Genomic DNA, 18,185 nt, shown 5'->3' on the forward strand with positions numbered 1-18,185 from the left:
GGTTTCCACCATTGAAAAGAAGTCTGGAATATCCTCTAGTTTTAAGAGGGAGTAAAAGTTGTCACCTTGAATAGGAGCAGGGATCTATTCTCTAAGAGAATACGGATTTGCTCTCTAGTTGAGAGGGAGTGATGGTGAACATCACATGTGCATTATCTTCATTAGGTGGTGAAGAAATAATGGTGAAGGATTGGATAGGCATTTGTGGTTTCCTTGAGGATATAACATCCAGGAAAGGAAAGGTACCGACAGCATTTGAAGATGGGACAGGTATCCAAGATAAGAGTAGTCGAAGAGGATGGATATTCTTTGAGGACTCAAGATTGGAGATCTAATATAACAATAGTCCTAAAATGGCATATGTTGTGGACATCCAAATGGGGTATGTGCCTTGTAGAGGTAGTGCAGTATCACACATAAAGGCTCCTCACATAATGCTCGTAATTAAAGAAGAGCTTGTCTAACTGCACCTTAGAGAGAATGTTGGTCATGGTGATGATGCTTATAGTATGGCTTATCAATCTGACTCTTCTTGTCAGAACTCTTTAGTCTGAGATATGTGTTATACTAGTTATATAATTATGAGTACCTTCGTAGTTAAGAGGGAGTGTTGAAAATGTAACTAGTTTCGATCTTCATAATTATTGTTGTACTAATTGCAATATGTATATTATGTAACAAACAAGAAAAGAAAAGAAAAATTTATTATTATGAAAGCATAGATTTCATGCTCTTTATTGATGGTCTTCTACATAAAGCATTTTCTTCATGCTTCTGTGATTTGTTAGGTCTTAAGATTTATTGCATGATTCAAAGGAGTCAACATCATGTTTATAAGACCCTTCCAAGAAAAATGTATTTATAAAAGTTAATTATTTTGAAGTCTAGAAACTCTTGGAATCTCCTAAAGTACAATTCAACCCTCCTAAAGTACAATTCGACCATGAAAACATCAAGTAATACTAAGGAGGGAATTTGACCCCTTGATGAGGTTATATAAAGGAGAACTCATTTAGAACTTATTAAACTGAGACAAATTCAATCATCGCATCTAAAGTTTCTAGCGATGGTATAGAATAGGTGAAAAGTATAAAATTGAGGTGAAGGTGCAGAACATGTTGAAGGTACAGAACCGAGCTAATGGTGTAGAACTGGGCTGAAGGTATAGAACTAAGTGGAAGGTGAAAAATGGAAATATGGTATAGAACTCATGTAACATGCCAAAGGTGCAGAATGGAGGTAACAAACTGAAGGATAAAAGTAGATGTGTGAGTTACAGGGTTGAGGTTGGCAGGTTGTTGTTGTATGTTGTAGTTGGTTAGTGTAGGGTCAGGGAAGGACTTGTTGGAAGGGTTGAATTGGTACTTAGAGAAGGAATTTTTCTATATTTGGGTCCTTGTATCTCATTTGAAGCATAGTATAAGAAGAAAATTGTTTTTCCTGTTTTTACCCTTGGAGGGTTTTTCCCCTGGCTGAGAGGCTAATTTTTGTGTCCTATATTATTGTCTTTTTTTCTTGATATTTGTTTGATGAAAATATCTTACTAAAGAACATGAAGAAGACTAATAAATTTTACAAGAAAATATTAAGGTTAAGGAAAACAATAATTATAAGCTACCACTTTACATTTTGTAACATATGAAATGTTGAATTTTGTGAACTCGCTTAGATTAGTAAATGAGCTTGGTATTTTCCCTATGAAATTACTGTGGGAAAGATCCAGGATCTGGAGACACTGTATACCACCTAGTGATATAGGTAGAAACCCATTGAAATTAATGAAATAATCACTAACACGAACAAGTGGGGGATTGTGAATCTCTTTAGGGAGAGACATAAGTAGTACACCTTACCAATGATTTTCGGAATATAATCATTGGCATGTTGTTGGTAAGTTGTAAGTACGCATCGATAATGGGCCCAAAATATTCCCATTACCCTTCACTACAAGTAATACATGCGTCATATCTCACACACATTACTCAGTATAGGCTAGGAAAGGAAATGAAAAATAGTCGACAACCCAAATACAAATTTTGAACATGAAAGAGAATGAAGAGCTACTAATTTTAATGGAGAATACTTTCAAACAATATTTGTTTTGATGACATCCAAGAGATTGGAATCGTCACCGAACAACCCACATTGGCATGCAAATCCTTCTCCTTCGAAAGCATATATGACTGTGTCTCATCTTATTGAAAAATTTACTATAAGATTGTATATGTGATTCAGTGCAATTCATCGTGGATTTTATTAGATGAAATATCCATTTAGCATAAAACTTTACTTACATGCATAATTTATTAAACTAGACTGGATCCATATTAACTACAGATCTATGAAGCGTTGAGAGGGATCAAATATCTCGTGGTGCAAATCTATTTTTTGATTGCAAAACTTGAGGAAATGTTTTCACCATGAGAGATTTGATCTCTTTCAGTGATTAATATATCCAAAGTTAACATAGATCTAGGATGGTTTAATATATATAACCTTGGTAGTTAAGAAACTTTACTTGAAACTTTGTTATTGAATCGTAAAACCTATTAAACTCATTTTTTATATATACCTCCTTCTTTGTAGGAGTCAAGGATATTAATTATTCTTCGTTTAATTTTATTTTTAATGTTTCACTCTATCTCTTAAATAAAAATCAATAACAATTGTAAATAAAATAAGTTGTTATGAACATCTGAGAGACATATTCCAATGAATTTTCATGTGGAGGTTAAAACCAATAGTTGAGATAGTCTGGATTGAGAAATTCTAATAAATGTTTAAGTGGAAAAAAAACATAAACAAAATGTAGGATTGCATGCACCAAATTTTATTATTTTCGTGCTCGCATTTCTCTTAACACTCAAGAGTAATTTTTGAAGGTATAATATAAAAGAACCTGGAAGAATCTGATCTTTGAGGGCTATGTAACAAAGCGAGCAAAGATGCTTTTCCTAAGTTTTACCTCGAAGACATGCTTCGAGAGAGCTATAAAGTCTTACTATATTATGACTTTATTGAGTGGTTTTCTTTTCCAAATGAGATATGAAAATCACTCAAGATTAAATATTTGTTATGAAAACTAGGATTTACCTTTGATCTAGCTAAAAGATTTTATTGCAATAAAGTCTTAGCATAATGTGACTTTATTTTGTGGTTTTCGTTTCCAAATCAGATATGAAAATAGCTCAATATTAAATATTTGTTGTGGAAACTATGATTTACTTTTGTTCTAGCTAAAATATTTTATTGCAATGAATGTCTCAAATTAGCAAACAATACCTTTAAATAGGCTACATTAGAGAAGAATACCACTAGCAAAACCATGGGTTGTGAAAACCTAGAGCCTAAAAACCTCTATTCATAAATTTTCTATTTTATATGAATTTTATTTTAATTATTAATTATTATTTTTTTATATTTTTGTTTTTTAATTTTTTTTTATTTAACTTTTTAATGTATTATTATTATTATTATTATTATTATTATTATTATTATTATTATTATTATTATTATTATTATTATTATTATTATTATTATTATTATTATTATTATTATTATTATTATTATTATTATTATTATTATTATTATTATTATGTAATTTGATAATTAACCCATAGGGCTTTGGATTGATGGTGAATGGGTGCACTATTAAGGCACTCCTTACGACAAGTCACTGGTTCAAATCCCCCTTGGTTGCTTACCTACAAAAAAAAAGTAATTTGATAATTATAAAATAATACAATGGGAAAAACCATAGATTTTGAAAACATGGAGCACAAAAACTTCTTTTCATAAATTTACTATTTTACATTAATTTTATTAAAATGATTTATTATTTATTTTATTTATTTTTTCAAACTTTATTTAATTATTTTTTAATGTAATTTGACCAAAAAAAATACCATATAAAAAATCATGACGTGTGGAAATGTAGAGCCCAAAAACCTTCCATAAATCTATTATTTTATCTCAATTTTATTTCGATTATTAATATTTAATTTTTACCAACTCAAAATATTTACCTAAAATAACATATTTATACTTGTGATACTTCACATACCTATCTAATATATACACATCTAATATGTAACATCATCTACTCATAATTGTAACGTGCCTCTCAATACAACTACCATAAAACTTCTATAATTTTTTAAAATTCTAATTTTTTAGTTGGTTTGATTTATTTTATCCTTATGTATAATAATCCCCAACACGACAAAAATCCCCTTCTAAATATACTAATTTTTCCTAATGCGATTACTTATTCAATTATTTGACCTTTGTGTATGAATGGAAAATGTATACATAACTTTTCCAAATCTTTTATGTGCCGTAAATAGGAATCATTTACACGATGTCATTGTGAAAATACTTTTAAAAAATTTCAATGCCATCATATAGTAAAACAAAGTATCCAAAAAATTCTTTAAATATGCGTTGGTTATTGTGTTGCGTTAATTCTTCAATGCCATCATATAGTAAAACAAAGTATCTAAAAAAAATCTTTAAAATATGCATAGGTTATTGTGTTGCGTTAGTTCCTATTCGATTATGGTTATTATTAGTATGAAGTTATTACAATAATAGAATATTATAATATTATTGAGTCATTATAATATAAAAATCAATATTAACATTATTAATAATATAATATTATTGACGTTAATAAAATATATTACCACTAAAAAATAATAATAGCCACGTTAAATAAGAATAACAAAATAATATTAGATATGGTGTTGTCATATTCAACTTAATATAATATAATATTATACTATTAAATATTATACTATTAAATATTATTAAATATTAATTAAACAATAGGAAATATTTATATTATATAATATTATTATATTGTATTAAACATAAAGTCATAATAATGATAAAAAATAATCTTCTTATTTAAATTTTTTATTATAATTTTATTTGTATTAACAAAATTATAAATAAAATTTTATATAAAAATATTTTTTTTTTCTAGGTTAAGACTAAACTAAATACCCACGGGGAATTGAACCAGTGACCTATCACAAGGAGTGTCTTAACAGCGCACCCATTCACCGTCAATCCAAAGCCCCGTGGGCTAATTTTATATAAAAATATTATCATATATATAGATATATAAATAAATTCAAACAATAATAATTTATATTAATAACTATAATATTTCAAAACAGATAATTAATAAATATATATTTTTAATAAATTTAATTATTAAAAATATAATTAAAAAAACTAAATATAAAAAAAGTATTTATATAAAATAAAAACAATAATATATAAAATATCAACCATATATATATATATATATGTTTATATTTCTAAATAATATATTTTAAACATCATACATCAATTCAGTAAATAAATGTATAACAATAGATTTCTTTTTCTAAATTTATATATATACTACACATATCACTTATAAATGTATTGTAAATTTTTTTATAGAGTAAGTTAAAAGAAAAATGGGGAATATATATGGGGTAGATTGTTATTAAAATTTTAATAAAATAAAAAATAAGAGTATTTTTATATAAATGGGAAATTTGATAGATATAAAAATAATATTGAAGAGTTATTATAGATCTATTTGAACTTTAGGGATATTAAGTCTTTGAAATTCAAAAATTTCAAAAAGAAATTCATTTTATGAAAATAAATTCTATTAACACGAAATAAATCTAATATTAAAATAAATCTATACTAAATTATAGTTAGTATAGTTATTGTTTTCTATTTCTATTATAATAATTATTAATTTGATATTTTAAACTTTCATATTTAATAAATAAAATATGAAATAAAGTGAGAGTTATCATTTTTAGATTACTTACTATAAATGATTTTGAAGTTGAGAGTAACTTTCACATACATTCTTAGTGGATATATTCTAAATTCTTATAATTCAAAATTATTTATGTGAAAATTTACAAAGCCCATTTTGAATAGTTATTTGAAAAAAATAAAAAATAAATAAATAAATTAACTCGTCTAATTTATATAGTCACTTGAAAAGTTTTTCTGACATAATTAAAACTATATTTTTATGAACTTTACATAAATAAAAATCCTTAAAAGCATTATAGTTGTTAAAGTGTCATTAAATTAAGATACTCGTTAAAATGTTCTTTAAATTAATAATATCGTTAAAAAGAATTATAGTTGTTAAAATGTTTATTAAATTAATATACTGGTTAAAATGTTTTTTAAATTAGTATACTAAAAACCCTTACTGCAGGTGAAAAGGTAGAGTCCTCAAAATTGACAATACCACCCTAGGTGGTTTGGCTCTCTACCTACTAGCCATGCGTCAATTAGAGCTCAGTTGCATGCTCCATTAAATTTTGTGATGCTTGGAGCCTTTACTATCATTGTGAGCCAATACTATCGAGTTTGGTTTATGATGGAGCATGATGATTATAAGGTCATTCAACCTTAGGGAGAATGGCGTTGGTTTAATGCTTCAGCGTGCAAGGAGATTATACAATTTTCTAGTTTCATGGAGAATCACAATATGCTTGGGGTTGTTGTTTGATCCATAGTGTGTGTTCATTGCAATGTTGATGCTCCTTGCAATTATCTAGAAGCCAAGGTCGATGCCTTCATTTGGGATTGTCGTCTCTTCGTCTGCATGGAGGTTGGGGTTGGTCGTCCATTGGTCATGGGGAAATACACCACCTATGGAATTTCTATGGATGCACAAGGGATCTAATTCGGCAATGAGGTTCTCTTTTCGGACCCGGGGAAATTGGCCACTCAGTGGGCTGATTACATTGGGAGGCATTCATGGAATTTGATGAAACACCTTTGGATTTGTAGTCTTGGCATGTTAGTGAAGAGCAGAAGCTTTGTGTCATTTCTTTGTGTCACAGTTTGGGGCAATGTCGATGCTTCAAGCTCAGGCATGTCGAGGAAATAAATCATGTTGTTCGTCGTTGATAATCAGGGATGGAGTTCTTGTTGTGCGTGTTCGATGCTCACAGGTGTAAAGCAAGGATATTCCGTTGTGCGTGGTCGATGAGCGGAGAAGGTGTCCTTGTTGTGCATGGTCATCGCTCTAAGTTCTTGTGGAAGGAGTTCCTCCTCATGGCTCGTGACTCTGAATATCCCGTCTATGGTCTCAGGTTTTCCATACTCAGTAAATTAGTAGGTCATCGCTTATGTGGCTTCTAGCTCTTTTACTAATGGTAATCTAGTCATGCCAAGTACCTTTGCTGCTAGTTTTGTGGCTCTAGGCCAAAGTTTTGGTTATCTTATATCGTTATGCAAATCATTTTCACTCTTGCCTATGGTTTTGAGAGACATCTTAGTTAAACTTATTATGTGTAATCTCAAGACTTTAAACTGGTAGTTTTAGGATGGTTTCCCAGTTGGGCAATCCTTAAGACCACGTAGACCTATTTGTACTCATTTTCATGAGTAATTAAATGATGAGCCTTACACAACAAAAAAAAAAATAGTATACTAAAAGCCATTTTATATTCCTATACTCTTCTTATTTTGAAAAAAAAAAAAAAGACAATCACATTTCACATAACTTCCATTATACATTAGTAGCTTATAAAGGTTAGAGATATTTAATTATTTTCTATACTGTTTGAGTTCTCAATACATTATTCACATATAGATTGTCCAAAATGATTTTTATTAAATGTTTGGTTAAGTTAGATTTATAATTATCACTCATATATATGTATATATAAATATTCACATTGTAATTTTTATTTTATTTATAAACTGTATTATTTATATTAAATACAACTTGAGTGAGCCTAATGGTTATGAGCATGTGTTTCCTCCTAAGAGGTCACATATTCAAAATCATAGGGGGTATAGTATGTATGCCTTTGTAGACTTAGCATTAAATGGCTGCCTGGAGGTGGGTCCCTTGTCCCACTAACAAGGGGTCTAATACACCAATTTGGTGTCTCATTCAAATGTGACTTTAAAATTGTATAATAATAATAATTAATATTTTTTAAGGGTGGTTCATAAACACTAAGTGACCACTACATTCATGGGAAAATCCAGGTAGATCAACCCAAAGGGATCTACCCGTCGACTAAACTGCTACATCCACGGGAAAATCCAAGTAGGTCAATCCAAAGGAATCTACCTGATAGCCAAACTATAACCTGAAGGGCGTCGAGGAGATTTGACCCTATAACCTCGTAATAAGTGAGGTACCTAGAAACAAAAACTCAACCAATTGAGCTATCCCTTGGGGCTAATAATAATAATTAACATATTTTAAAATACAAATTAATATTAATTTATTTTATATATTAAACTATTTTATTAGTTATCCATATTTTTTTAATATTATTAGTATTTTTAAAATGTTATATATAAATTTTATAGTAAAAAATAAATGAATTTCACGCCCTCTTTTTTATTAAAAAATATAATTAACTTTTTCCTAAAATATTCTCTCTTTCCACATTTAAATATTTTCTTAATTATATATATATATATATAAGTCTTTCTAATGGTTAAGTCTTTGTATTCTCTCTTAAAAAACTAAAAATACACGTATAAAACCAAGAAAAATTAACTAATACTCTTCTATATTATATTACTCTTTTATTATTATAAAATTAATATTAAAATATATTAATTAACGTAAATAATAATTTATTTAAATTCTATAATCCTAGAGGGTAAATGGGTATAATTTTATAAATCTATAATTTTATATTAATTTATTTATTTTATCATTTGATATCTGTGTATCAAATTAGTCCAATAATGGGTAAATGGATATCTTTCCGTTTAGATACATAGTCCAACAAGATAACAGACAAAGGAGTTTAGTAGAGACAGGAACTACAAAGGCATTATCATAATCTTCCATTACTCATTCAACAAGGGCAGCTGCGAGGCAGCGAGTCCCTGCATGAAGTTAACATTTAAGATCTAGGGCTAAAGAATAGGGCATTACGCCTGTATGGTTGATCTAGTTGTTTGGATGAGGCATATGATTTTATAAAAAAAATGCCATTTAAACCTAATGTTACTGTTTGGGGAGCCTTACTTGGTGCCTGCCAAGCCCATGGAAATATGCAGATAGGAAAAGTTGTAGCAGAACACTGCAGTTGGATTGAGGTAAAGAGCAGGGTACAACAGTAAGCATATTGATAAGCAGAAGAAGGTATTCATGTGATTGAAGGACAGCGAAAGTGTGCATTAATCTGAATTTAGGCTTGAGATACTTTACCATCAAATTAGTCAAAATGTATTTATAAACCAACTACTAGGATCAATAAAGAATACCATTCATAAGTGTCCATACTGCAGCTGCTTTCATAAGTGTCCATTAATCTTCAGCAGCAGCGACCAAAAAGGATGAATAGGACTAGGAAGTTAGAGTGTGTACTATATAGCAAGTGAACTCTTGATGCATCTGCAATCTAGATTCTAATATAAGCATGTCACTTGACTCTAAGACTGGGGCTGCTAGGTCAACAACGTATCCATGCAAGTAGAGCAAGTAGAGTATGGCAAGTAGAGAGGTTGTAGTAGGTCTAGCTGGTTGATGGCAATGACAACTTCTATATGCCAATATTCTCTATGTATGATTTATATGGTTCAAATGGATTAGCATTGCCCAGCTCTGGCATTGGCACTTGGCTCTGTAGTGGATGGAGACTTCAGATTTCATAGGCCTTGTCAGCTATGGAAGTGGGCCTTGATGAGTTTAGAGAGAAAGTTTCTATGCCTGTATAGTATTTTAAAACGTCTTTATGCCAGCTCATATAGTAACACTTCGATATGCAACATCTAGGGCCTGGAATCTAATGTCCAGGGAAAAACTTAGATATGGCAACATCATATTATGTTCAAACGTATATATATATATGAATCCAATGGTTACAATGGACTTTGTCAATGTTTCTATGGTGACATCATATATTGATGGCTTTACTGTCTCTGGCATCAAATCTAGAACTAGGTCTAGGGAGGAACAAGCCTCCATAGTTCCAGGTCCAATAGGCCGCATAGTAGCAAGTCAAAATAGGCTTTCACCACAGGTTTAGCTTTAACTCCAAGTTGCACTAATTAGTTAGAACCAACTATGTTACGAGGCGGCAGACGACAAAGGCAGAGTGAGTGCATGCATGGGCTTTAGACTCTAAAACGTAACGTAGTTTCTATTCATCAACATATTTTGGAGAGGCCTGAATGAAGGCTATGAATTTCAATTAGATTAGCAAAAAGTTTTGACCTTAAGGTTCAAGGTTGGCTACTTAATAGCAGTTGCATTTTCTGTCATAGACAATATACAACACATATGAAGGAAACCCTCCTATGAAAATTTCAACACCTTCAAAAAGCTGTAAAACTTCAAAGCAAAATTGAGCAGACAATGACGTTCTGCTAGTGAAAAATATCTCGAGTGGAGAAGGCAGGGCCACACTCACGAATTTATAGATATGTACGTAGCCAGATCTTTTGAAATAGCATAAATCTGACCAGTAGCATGTCTGAATTATCTATTACCCTCTTCACCAAACTTCCAATATTCTGGCTCATGATACTTGACACCTCTGAAAGAACACAAATTATTCTTATTAGCACATTTTCCTAAATGTAAGACAATAAATATTAGAAAACTGCGAGAACCAAGGTTTTGTATTGCAGCAGGCACACGAAAATCCTCAACGGGCAACCTTAAAAGAACACCTCAGTTTAAACTTCAAACTCCACAGCAGTCTACACATGATTTACTGCCATTCAAGTATTATAATACCATGGCTTTTGATTCAAACAAAGAACCTCAATTCCGTGGAAGACATCTATGTCCCCTCTAAATATAAAACGACTTCGGAAACTGTTTACAAGCCACTAATTTGAATTTTGTACAGAGTGACAGAACACAGCACAAGGATATGATTTGCTTTTGAAATCCAACAGGCTATAATCATTTAGCTCTATACATCTTCAATCACAATTTTCACAAAATTATAAACAAATTCAATTCGGAAAGGTCCAGTATTTTAGGATATTCTCTGGAAACCCAAATTGCTTTATGCTATTTGGTCATAGCTACTTACTTCTGTGCAAGAACAGGTCCAGACTTCATGCAACCAATGTAAATTCTTGGTTTAGATCGGTATCGTGCAAGAGTGGTGGCCAGCATCCCTGAAAAGAGCATCTGTATGTTCTTAGTGATAACAGAATAGGGCAAAGATATCCTTCCATTGATAGTAGTTATCAACTTATCCTGGTTCTAAAAGAATGAGGGATTGGTACCTAAATTAACATGCACATCATCATTGACCTTAACATAGAAATATGCATCCCATTTTGCTACTGCTGTAGAAAAATAGGTCTTGGTCTTTGCTGAGAGCTCATGGTAGCCTTCAACATGTTCCAATCTAAGGAAATCATGATGCTGTGCATCTTCTGAATCAATGGCATGATCCAAAATACCACCAGGTGTAACACTGTGTCCAATAACGAATCTAATAACAATGCCTTTCTTCTCCTCCAACTGGTTCAGTTTGGATCCTGTGAGGAACAAGAGGTCCAATTATCAAAATCAACGGATATCTAGAAAAGCTACAGACAGCAGAATATCCCTGCACTAGGTTCATACACGCTCATGAGAACTATTTTTGCAATTAAAAGCATTTATTATTTATTAACCAGATTTCAAAACCTAAAAATTTATTAGCAATAACTGATATGGACCTTGTGGCATCCAGGTTTCTCGAACAGAGTCCCGCCGCTTTCTACTGCTAAAAGTTGTATTGATTCCAATCACAACAAATGCCTTCTGGCATACCTCAGGGCCTTGTCCATCAGGCTTCTCAAGAACAGGTGACCCATTGAGGTTGGCTGATTTTTCAGTCCGAGCAACTGCTAATTCCATTTCAAGAGAAGAAATTGTTTTGTCTAATGATTTGGAGACAAGAATTTGCAAGCTCAAATGAAGGGTTTCAATTTTGTTGTCAAAAAAGTGCGCACAAACAAATACCAAATCCAAATTTTATACAATAACAAGAAATCATGTGCCATCGATGCCTAAACCATAGAAAGATAAAGCCACCTCAGTGTCAAGGGCATTTGATAACTACAACTGACTAACCTATGAACTGCTAAATATGTATGATGAATTAGCAAAATACTAGGCAATGTAGCTGAAATAGGCAATATTCAGGGTAGTGATCATGAATGACAGCCGACATAAGTTAAGCCATAAATCGAAAGAGAACAATGAAAGCCGCTGCCTGTTACCTCGAAACAACACAATCATCATAGGCATCCATGAATGACTTCGTTCAAATTAAGGGTGCTAGAATAGTCACATAAACAGGTAGAACAAGGTCTTTAAAACTGCTCACTCAATGGCATAGATAAGATAGGGAGCGAACACGGCACTTGCGATGACAGCCATTGGAAGAACTGTGGATCCTAACATGGAAGAGGGCCAGCAAAGCCATTTGCCTGCTTTTTTGACATAGTTAGCACACCTAAATTCAAATTAAATGAACTCAAAACCGTCTCAAATTAATCTCTCTAGGATACATATAAATTCATGTTACAAGCTGCTTTCTGGAAGAAAACTGCGAAGTTAACAATGAATAATACAATTGTGCTAATGGAAAAATTGAAACGAAAAGAACTGACTGTGTCTCATGTGAGTTGTAGCTGACGTTCTTTAATCTCATTCTTCTCGACTTTTACTGGCCATAGTTGCTCATGTTGATCCTTAACAAGACAAGATACCTTCTCTTCTGACCTTGTCATAAACTCGTTATGCAGTTGCTTGCATCCATCCACAGGTGGTGTAGAGGAATGACTAGGACTGAGAGGTATCTCTCCATGAGAAGAATCCTCAGATGATTTCTTTGTTTGATAAGGTGCCTTTGTACAGACTCTGGAATTGAGAAACACGCAAAGGACAATGGTTTTAGAAACAAAGACAAATGCATGAACTACAAGTTCAAAAAATAAAATGCCAGATGCCCAAATACCTTTCTTTTCGCTTTTCAAGAAATCGAGTTGAAAATATCAGAAAGTTGGTTATTTCAGCAGCTGCTTCATTATAAAAGTTCATCTTCTCAATGACAAACCCACAGTTTAGTAGGAAATTCAAGATACAACTGAATTGCCTGCTTTTTTGACATAGTTAGCACACCTAAATTCAAATTAAATGAACTCAAAACCGTCTCAAATTAATCTCTCTAGGATACATATAAATTCATGTTACAAGCTACTTTCTGGAAGAAAACTGCGAAGTTAACAATGAATAATACAATTGTGCTAATGGAAAAATTGAAACGAAAAGAACTGACTGTGTCTCATGTGAGTTGTAGCTGACGTTCTTTAATCTCATTCTTCTCGACTTTTACTGGCCATAGTTGCTCATGTTGATCCTTAACAAGACAAGATACCTTCTCTTCTGACCTTGTCATAAACTCGTTATGCAGTTGCTTGCATCCATCCACAGGTGGTGTAGAGGAATGACTAGGACTGAGAGGTATCTCTCCATGAGAAGAATCCTCAGATGATTTCTTTGTTTGATAAGGTGCCTTTGTACAGACTCTGGAATTGAGAAACACGCAAAGGACAATGGTTTTAGAAACAAAGACAAATGCATGAACTACAAGTTCAAAAAATAAAATGCCAGATGCCCAAATACCTTTCTTTTCGCTTTTCAAGAAATCGAGCAAGCGATGCTTTACGCGCTTGTGGTACTGCTGGGGTTATAAAGAGACTAAATCAGGCATACATAATGAGAGTTTACGACAGTACAACCCAATACGAATTCACTAACATGCTACAGAAGTTCAAGACTAGCTAGTTCATCAGTCTGTACCTACCAGAAATTTCCATTGCCAGCTAAAAACATAATTGCTTGAGCCTGCCATCAACAGTTTCATTTACTCAATGCTGTAGAAATTTAACTGCACCGATTATATAAATGCAAATGCTCTCATACTAAAGAGACCTCCAAATAAAAAAAAGAGTATAACAATAGTAATACCCACTTGTCACCTAATGACATAGCTTCATGACAGAGAAATAAAGAGTAGTCCTATAAACCCTGGTAACCTTGCCTTTTTTGAACCAATCTTAATTAAAATCATTTGAGATGTTTGAATCAACCATCTAAAAAAATGGTATTTCAATTTGAATTTACATATTGCAAAGTTCATGTAACCTTATTTGGGCATACCTTGTCTGCAGGAACATCATCATAAACATTTACTGAGCCAGAATAGAAAATTGTCAGCTGTGCGCCTGCTGGCTTTTCAGAAACACTGGCAACAGCCCTTCAAAACCAAAAATGCCCACAGATTTGTCAATCCACAATGAAGCTAAAGATAATTGGCATTCTGCATGAACCATACAGAGAGTAAGATAATATATTTACAAACCTTAAACTAAAATCACAACTTAACATCAGCATTGACAATCATATTACCCTGGTATAGTGGTTCTGGTGGAGGCTCCAACAACAGGCAAGAAGGAATGTTGTCCAGCTAAGGGCATTCCTTGAAACTGTCTCACCAAAGTAGTTGTTCCTCGATGCTTATTTGACATCCACATTCTTTCGCACAATGGCTTGGGAGCTCAGTACCAGCTTTCCTGATGCAAGTTGTGTTGAGTTGTTTGTATAAAAAACACAAGAATTAATTGGCCAAAGCTTTCGTGGCCCATCAAAGTTCAGGAAATCCATGACTAAGGAGGCAGAGCAAAAGAACTACAACAATATGTGAGCTGTTTGTATCAAGAAGACAAGAATTAATTGGTCGTCTATTAACCGTGTTATTTTTCAACCAAGTAATTTATTATATTTAAACATAAATTGAAGTTCATTAAAATTATTAGTAAAGTGAATATGCCGGTTAGAAAAATGAATACGACAGGCTGCCAAATGTTGCATGCACAAAGAAACGTGGCCACATGTTAGCAACGTAAAGTGTCTTCTCGTACACAAGACCAACTAAACAGCAAGAACCAACTGCTGCAAGCTGTGGTTTTGTGGACCAAGCATTTGTCACAAGAGACATAAATCCCTCTTCAGTTGCTAGAAAAACATTCCGTATCACCGCCAAAAGTATCGCTGCAGCTACCAGAGAAAGGAATTTCCACGACCCGAATACACGTTCATTCAGAAACTCCACCACAACAACATTCCATTTTCTGTTATAATGATTGTTAATGTCCTTTATAACTTTGTCCAGATATGCAACTTTTGTGAGAGGAACGCACTTACCCATGCTGTTCCACAGGCTCGCAACCTCTCCATCGTTTCGGAGGTGGTTTGTAATAATTCCGCTCTCTTTCAGCAATCTAACATCTTCTTCGCTGTCGATCATCCCGTTTATGAAATCGGTGTATCGTGTGAAAACCAGCGCACCTGGAGCCGCAGAAGATTCAAATGCCACCAGATTTCTCAAGATTACCTCCGTGTTGGCATCCAACCTTACTTTGGGGAGGTAAATCGTGGCAGTCTTCTCATCAAATTGTATTGTGGTGAGGTCGCCGTCCGTAGCAACGAATTTGACTCCCGCAGAGGATAAAGCGGCCACGGATGGAATAGCTAGTTCGTCTCGTGTGGGCGGTATGATCTTTTCGGTGGATTCTTGGCCCTCCCCCTTTTCGGCTCCCTCTGCATCCTCCTCCTCAGATTTCATCTCATCTTGATCGACAAAAAGAGACAAGGGTTTCTTCAGAGCACTCAGAGCAGGCAGATTCCCAATAATAGAAAGAAGATGTAAGGGCAACTTCATCAGAAATCGCAGAGGCCTCCCGTTCAGCAATCGCCGAGGCAAATCTGTAAGAAATCGAAAGGGACCTACCTTAATAGAGGACAAAGTCTTCCACAGCAAACTGAAAGCCTGTGTAACGGTTGACATGTTCTCTGTATCAGCCGTATCTTTCCCCTCCTCAGTTGAAGTTAAATTTTGATTGCTGGAAGCAGGGACGATAGCGTAATACAGCACCTCAAGCACATGCCCTTTCTCGTTTATATGGAGCTTTGAATCCTCGGGCAACTTGAAGCTGAAAGGCGATAATTCTTGGCACACAAGCCTCAGCAAGCTCGACAGCCTCTCTTCTGCCTTGGCTCTAGAACCCAATTGCAACTCCAAAAGATTTTGCAAAAGAAAGAGCGGCAATTGATTTTCCAGCATCATGAGATCTCTGAAAATGGAGTTGTGGGTAGAACCAGTGCCAGTCGGATGTAAGACTCGCCCCAGCCTAGGTAAGTTTTTCATATGCCCTTTATTCCTAGCAAGATCTATTTCAAAAGCAGCAAGCAGCTCCACTAATATGAAATTAATATGAAATCCTGTCTGAAAGAAGGTGAAGATACAGGGCTCCGCTACCAGATCTAGTTCTTCTAGCAGGTGAAAAAGTAACTAAAGTAAAGGGGTAGTTCATAGAGGCCGCCATACCTGAAAGCAACTCTCGTGAGCTAGACAGAAAGCTACTACCAGAGCTAGCCCAACCACTGGTTCAAATACAACTGATTCTGAATCAATAGGCTTTCGAACTAAAGGATCCGTCTCCGGGCGAGGTGATAGCAAAGAGAGCATTGGTTTTCATTCAATCTCCACCGCAGCAACAGGACCAGGTTCAAGTTATACGGATCCAGAGCTACCAGCATCATATTGAGATCGAGAAGTTCCACCGCCTTACCCCGACAGTTGTTGAACCATCGCATGCACCAGCTGCCAATGCACAACCTTGTAATAGGGAACACGAAACCTTACGAAACCTTTGCATACCCCGGCAGATAATAGGAATCGAAGTAATGTTAACATTAAAACCAGACCGGTGACGGTTAGCGACGAAAATGCACCGGGCTTATTGCTTTTAAGCTATGCTCGAGCCTCTTCCGCCTCGGGAAGAGGCCAAATAAGATCGCGAAGCCTGAGGTGCGAATGAAACTTAGCTTAGGTTGGCATATCCCCGCACACAACATTTCCAAACTTTAGGAGAACAACCGAATAACACCTGAGAACTAATGCTATCTCCGTCCGGAACGATTACTATAGTCCCTGCCGGATGCCAGATGGCAGGGACTAATAAGATCACGATTTGCAGTGACGACGGTTTCAATAGCTACAACTGTTGCTCTTGCACTCACAACATTCATGAATGCGAAACAGAAAATTGGGGTCGTGGAAATATGGGGAAATGGAGTATGGGAATGTAGAAATGGGTAAACGTAAAATTTAGTAAATTTGGAAATTGATACATTGAATTATTGGTATATATATTTGAAATTTCATGGTGGAAATATGTCGTGGAAAGGTTTTATGTTAAGAATCTTTATACGTTCGTTAATTTGTTCAGTATTGGAGTGTTGTAGAAATATATCATATGCAAAGGCGTTATGTTAAGAATTTTCATACGCTTGTTTTTATGTAATTGTGACAAGATTAATAAAAAGGTTTAATATATAGAATTAACAAAGGAAACGGATTCACAAGTATGTACATGTATTTAGTACTTGGATTTTCAAGAAGCAATATTGATTATTTTATGCATTCTAAGAAGGATGATGATCGCTTTGTTTATGTGGTATTTTGTGTTGATGATAGGTTGTTAATAAGAAAAAACAAGGAAAGCATCAAAGACGTTAAATTTCACTTGTCTTTTAGGTTTGGTGAGATGTATTTCAGTGTTGTGAATTTTATTTTGGGCATATGATTTATCACATGTTTTTTTATGTGAGTTTCGATAGAATTTTGATGTATGTTATGGTTTGTACTAGACCATACATAAATTGTTTGATGAGAGTTTTAAGAAGATATGCATCAAAAATAATAAAGGAACATTGAATATAGGAAAGGAGATTGATCTCTAGATATTGGTGTGACACTTTATATTATGTTGTTTTGTCTCAAGGAATACTTAGATGGAACAAGTGTTTTGTTGCCATAAACTAGAATGGATATATTAATAACAAAATATATATAAGTCATTATATGTTTATCCTATTTGGAAAAGAAAATAGTTGGATGAGTAAGAGACAATCTATAATTGCACTTCCAACTACATAACCTAAGTGCACGACAACAATCATACTTGTAAGGATGATATATAGTTACAAAATTACGTTAACATATTGATTTGTATATAAAGCTGTGAGGAATTATTATAACTATACTACCATAATATTAATGGAAAATAAATACATATCATGTTAAGATGAA

General features: G+C 33.6%; 2 protein-coding genes and 1 pseudogene across 2 annotated transcripts; all 3 read right to left on the reverse strand.

The window, feature by feature from the left end:
- Positions 1-10,289: 10,289 nt before the first annotated feature.
- Positions 10,290-13,069, reverse strand: LOC149150881 (beta-1,6-galactosyltransferase GALT31A-like; annotated as a pseudogene).
- Positions 12,680-14,595, reverse strand: LOC149150882 (protein TIFY 6B-like). Its single transcript, XM_089442974.1, has 6 exons — positions 14,441-14,595; positions 14,192-14,288; positions 13,836-13,876; positions 13,655-13,729; positions 12,987-13,557; positions 12,680-12,889 (listed from the first exon to the last, which is right to left on the reverse strand). Exons 1-5 carry the CDS (start codon positions 14,563-14,565, stop codon positions 13,314-13,316), a joined length of 582 nt encoding a protein of 193 aa, XP_089299100.1. The 5' UTR covers positions 14,566-14,595; the 3' UTR covers positions 12,680-12,889; positions 12,987-13,313.
- Positions 14,596-14,864: 269 nt separating this feature from the next.
- Positions 14,865-16,238, reverse strand: LOC149150883 (putative UPF0481 protein At3g02645). Its single transcript, XM_089442975.1, has one exon. It carries the CDS (start codon positions 16,236-16,238, stop codon positions 14,865-14,867), a length of 1,374 nt encoding a protein of 457 aa, XP_089299101.1.
- Positions 16,239-18,185: the final 1,947 nt, after the last annotated feature.

This window comes from Pinus tabuliformis, chromosome 9 (assembly GCF_031772625.1).
Source record: "Pinus tabuliformis cultivar Carrire ecotype Pingquan chromosome 9, CPIR1, whole genome shotgun sequence".
Classification (NCBI taxonomy): Eukaryota; Viridiplantae; Streptophyta; class Pinopsida; order Pinales; family Pinaceae; genus Pinus; species Pinus tabuliformis.

Coding starts and splice junctions, on each gene's coding strand:
- LOC149150882 (XM_089442974.1), bottom strand. CDS start 14,565: ATGTGGATGTCAAATAAGCATCGAGGAACAACTACTTTGGTGAGACAG. Junction 14,289..14,440: donor ACCAGAACCACTATACCAGG/GTAATATGATTG, acceptor TTGGTTTTGAAG/GGCTGTTGCCAGTGTTTCTG. Junction 13,558..13,654: donor CTTGAAAAGCGAAAAGAAAG/GTATTTGGGCAT, acceptor TCTCAATTCCAG/AGTCTGTACAAAGGCACCTT.
- LOC149150883 (XM_089442975.1), bottom strand. CDS start 16,238: ATGAAAAACTTACCTAGGCTGGGGCGAGTCTTACATCCGACTGGCACT.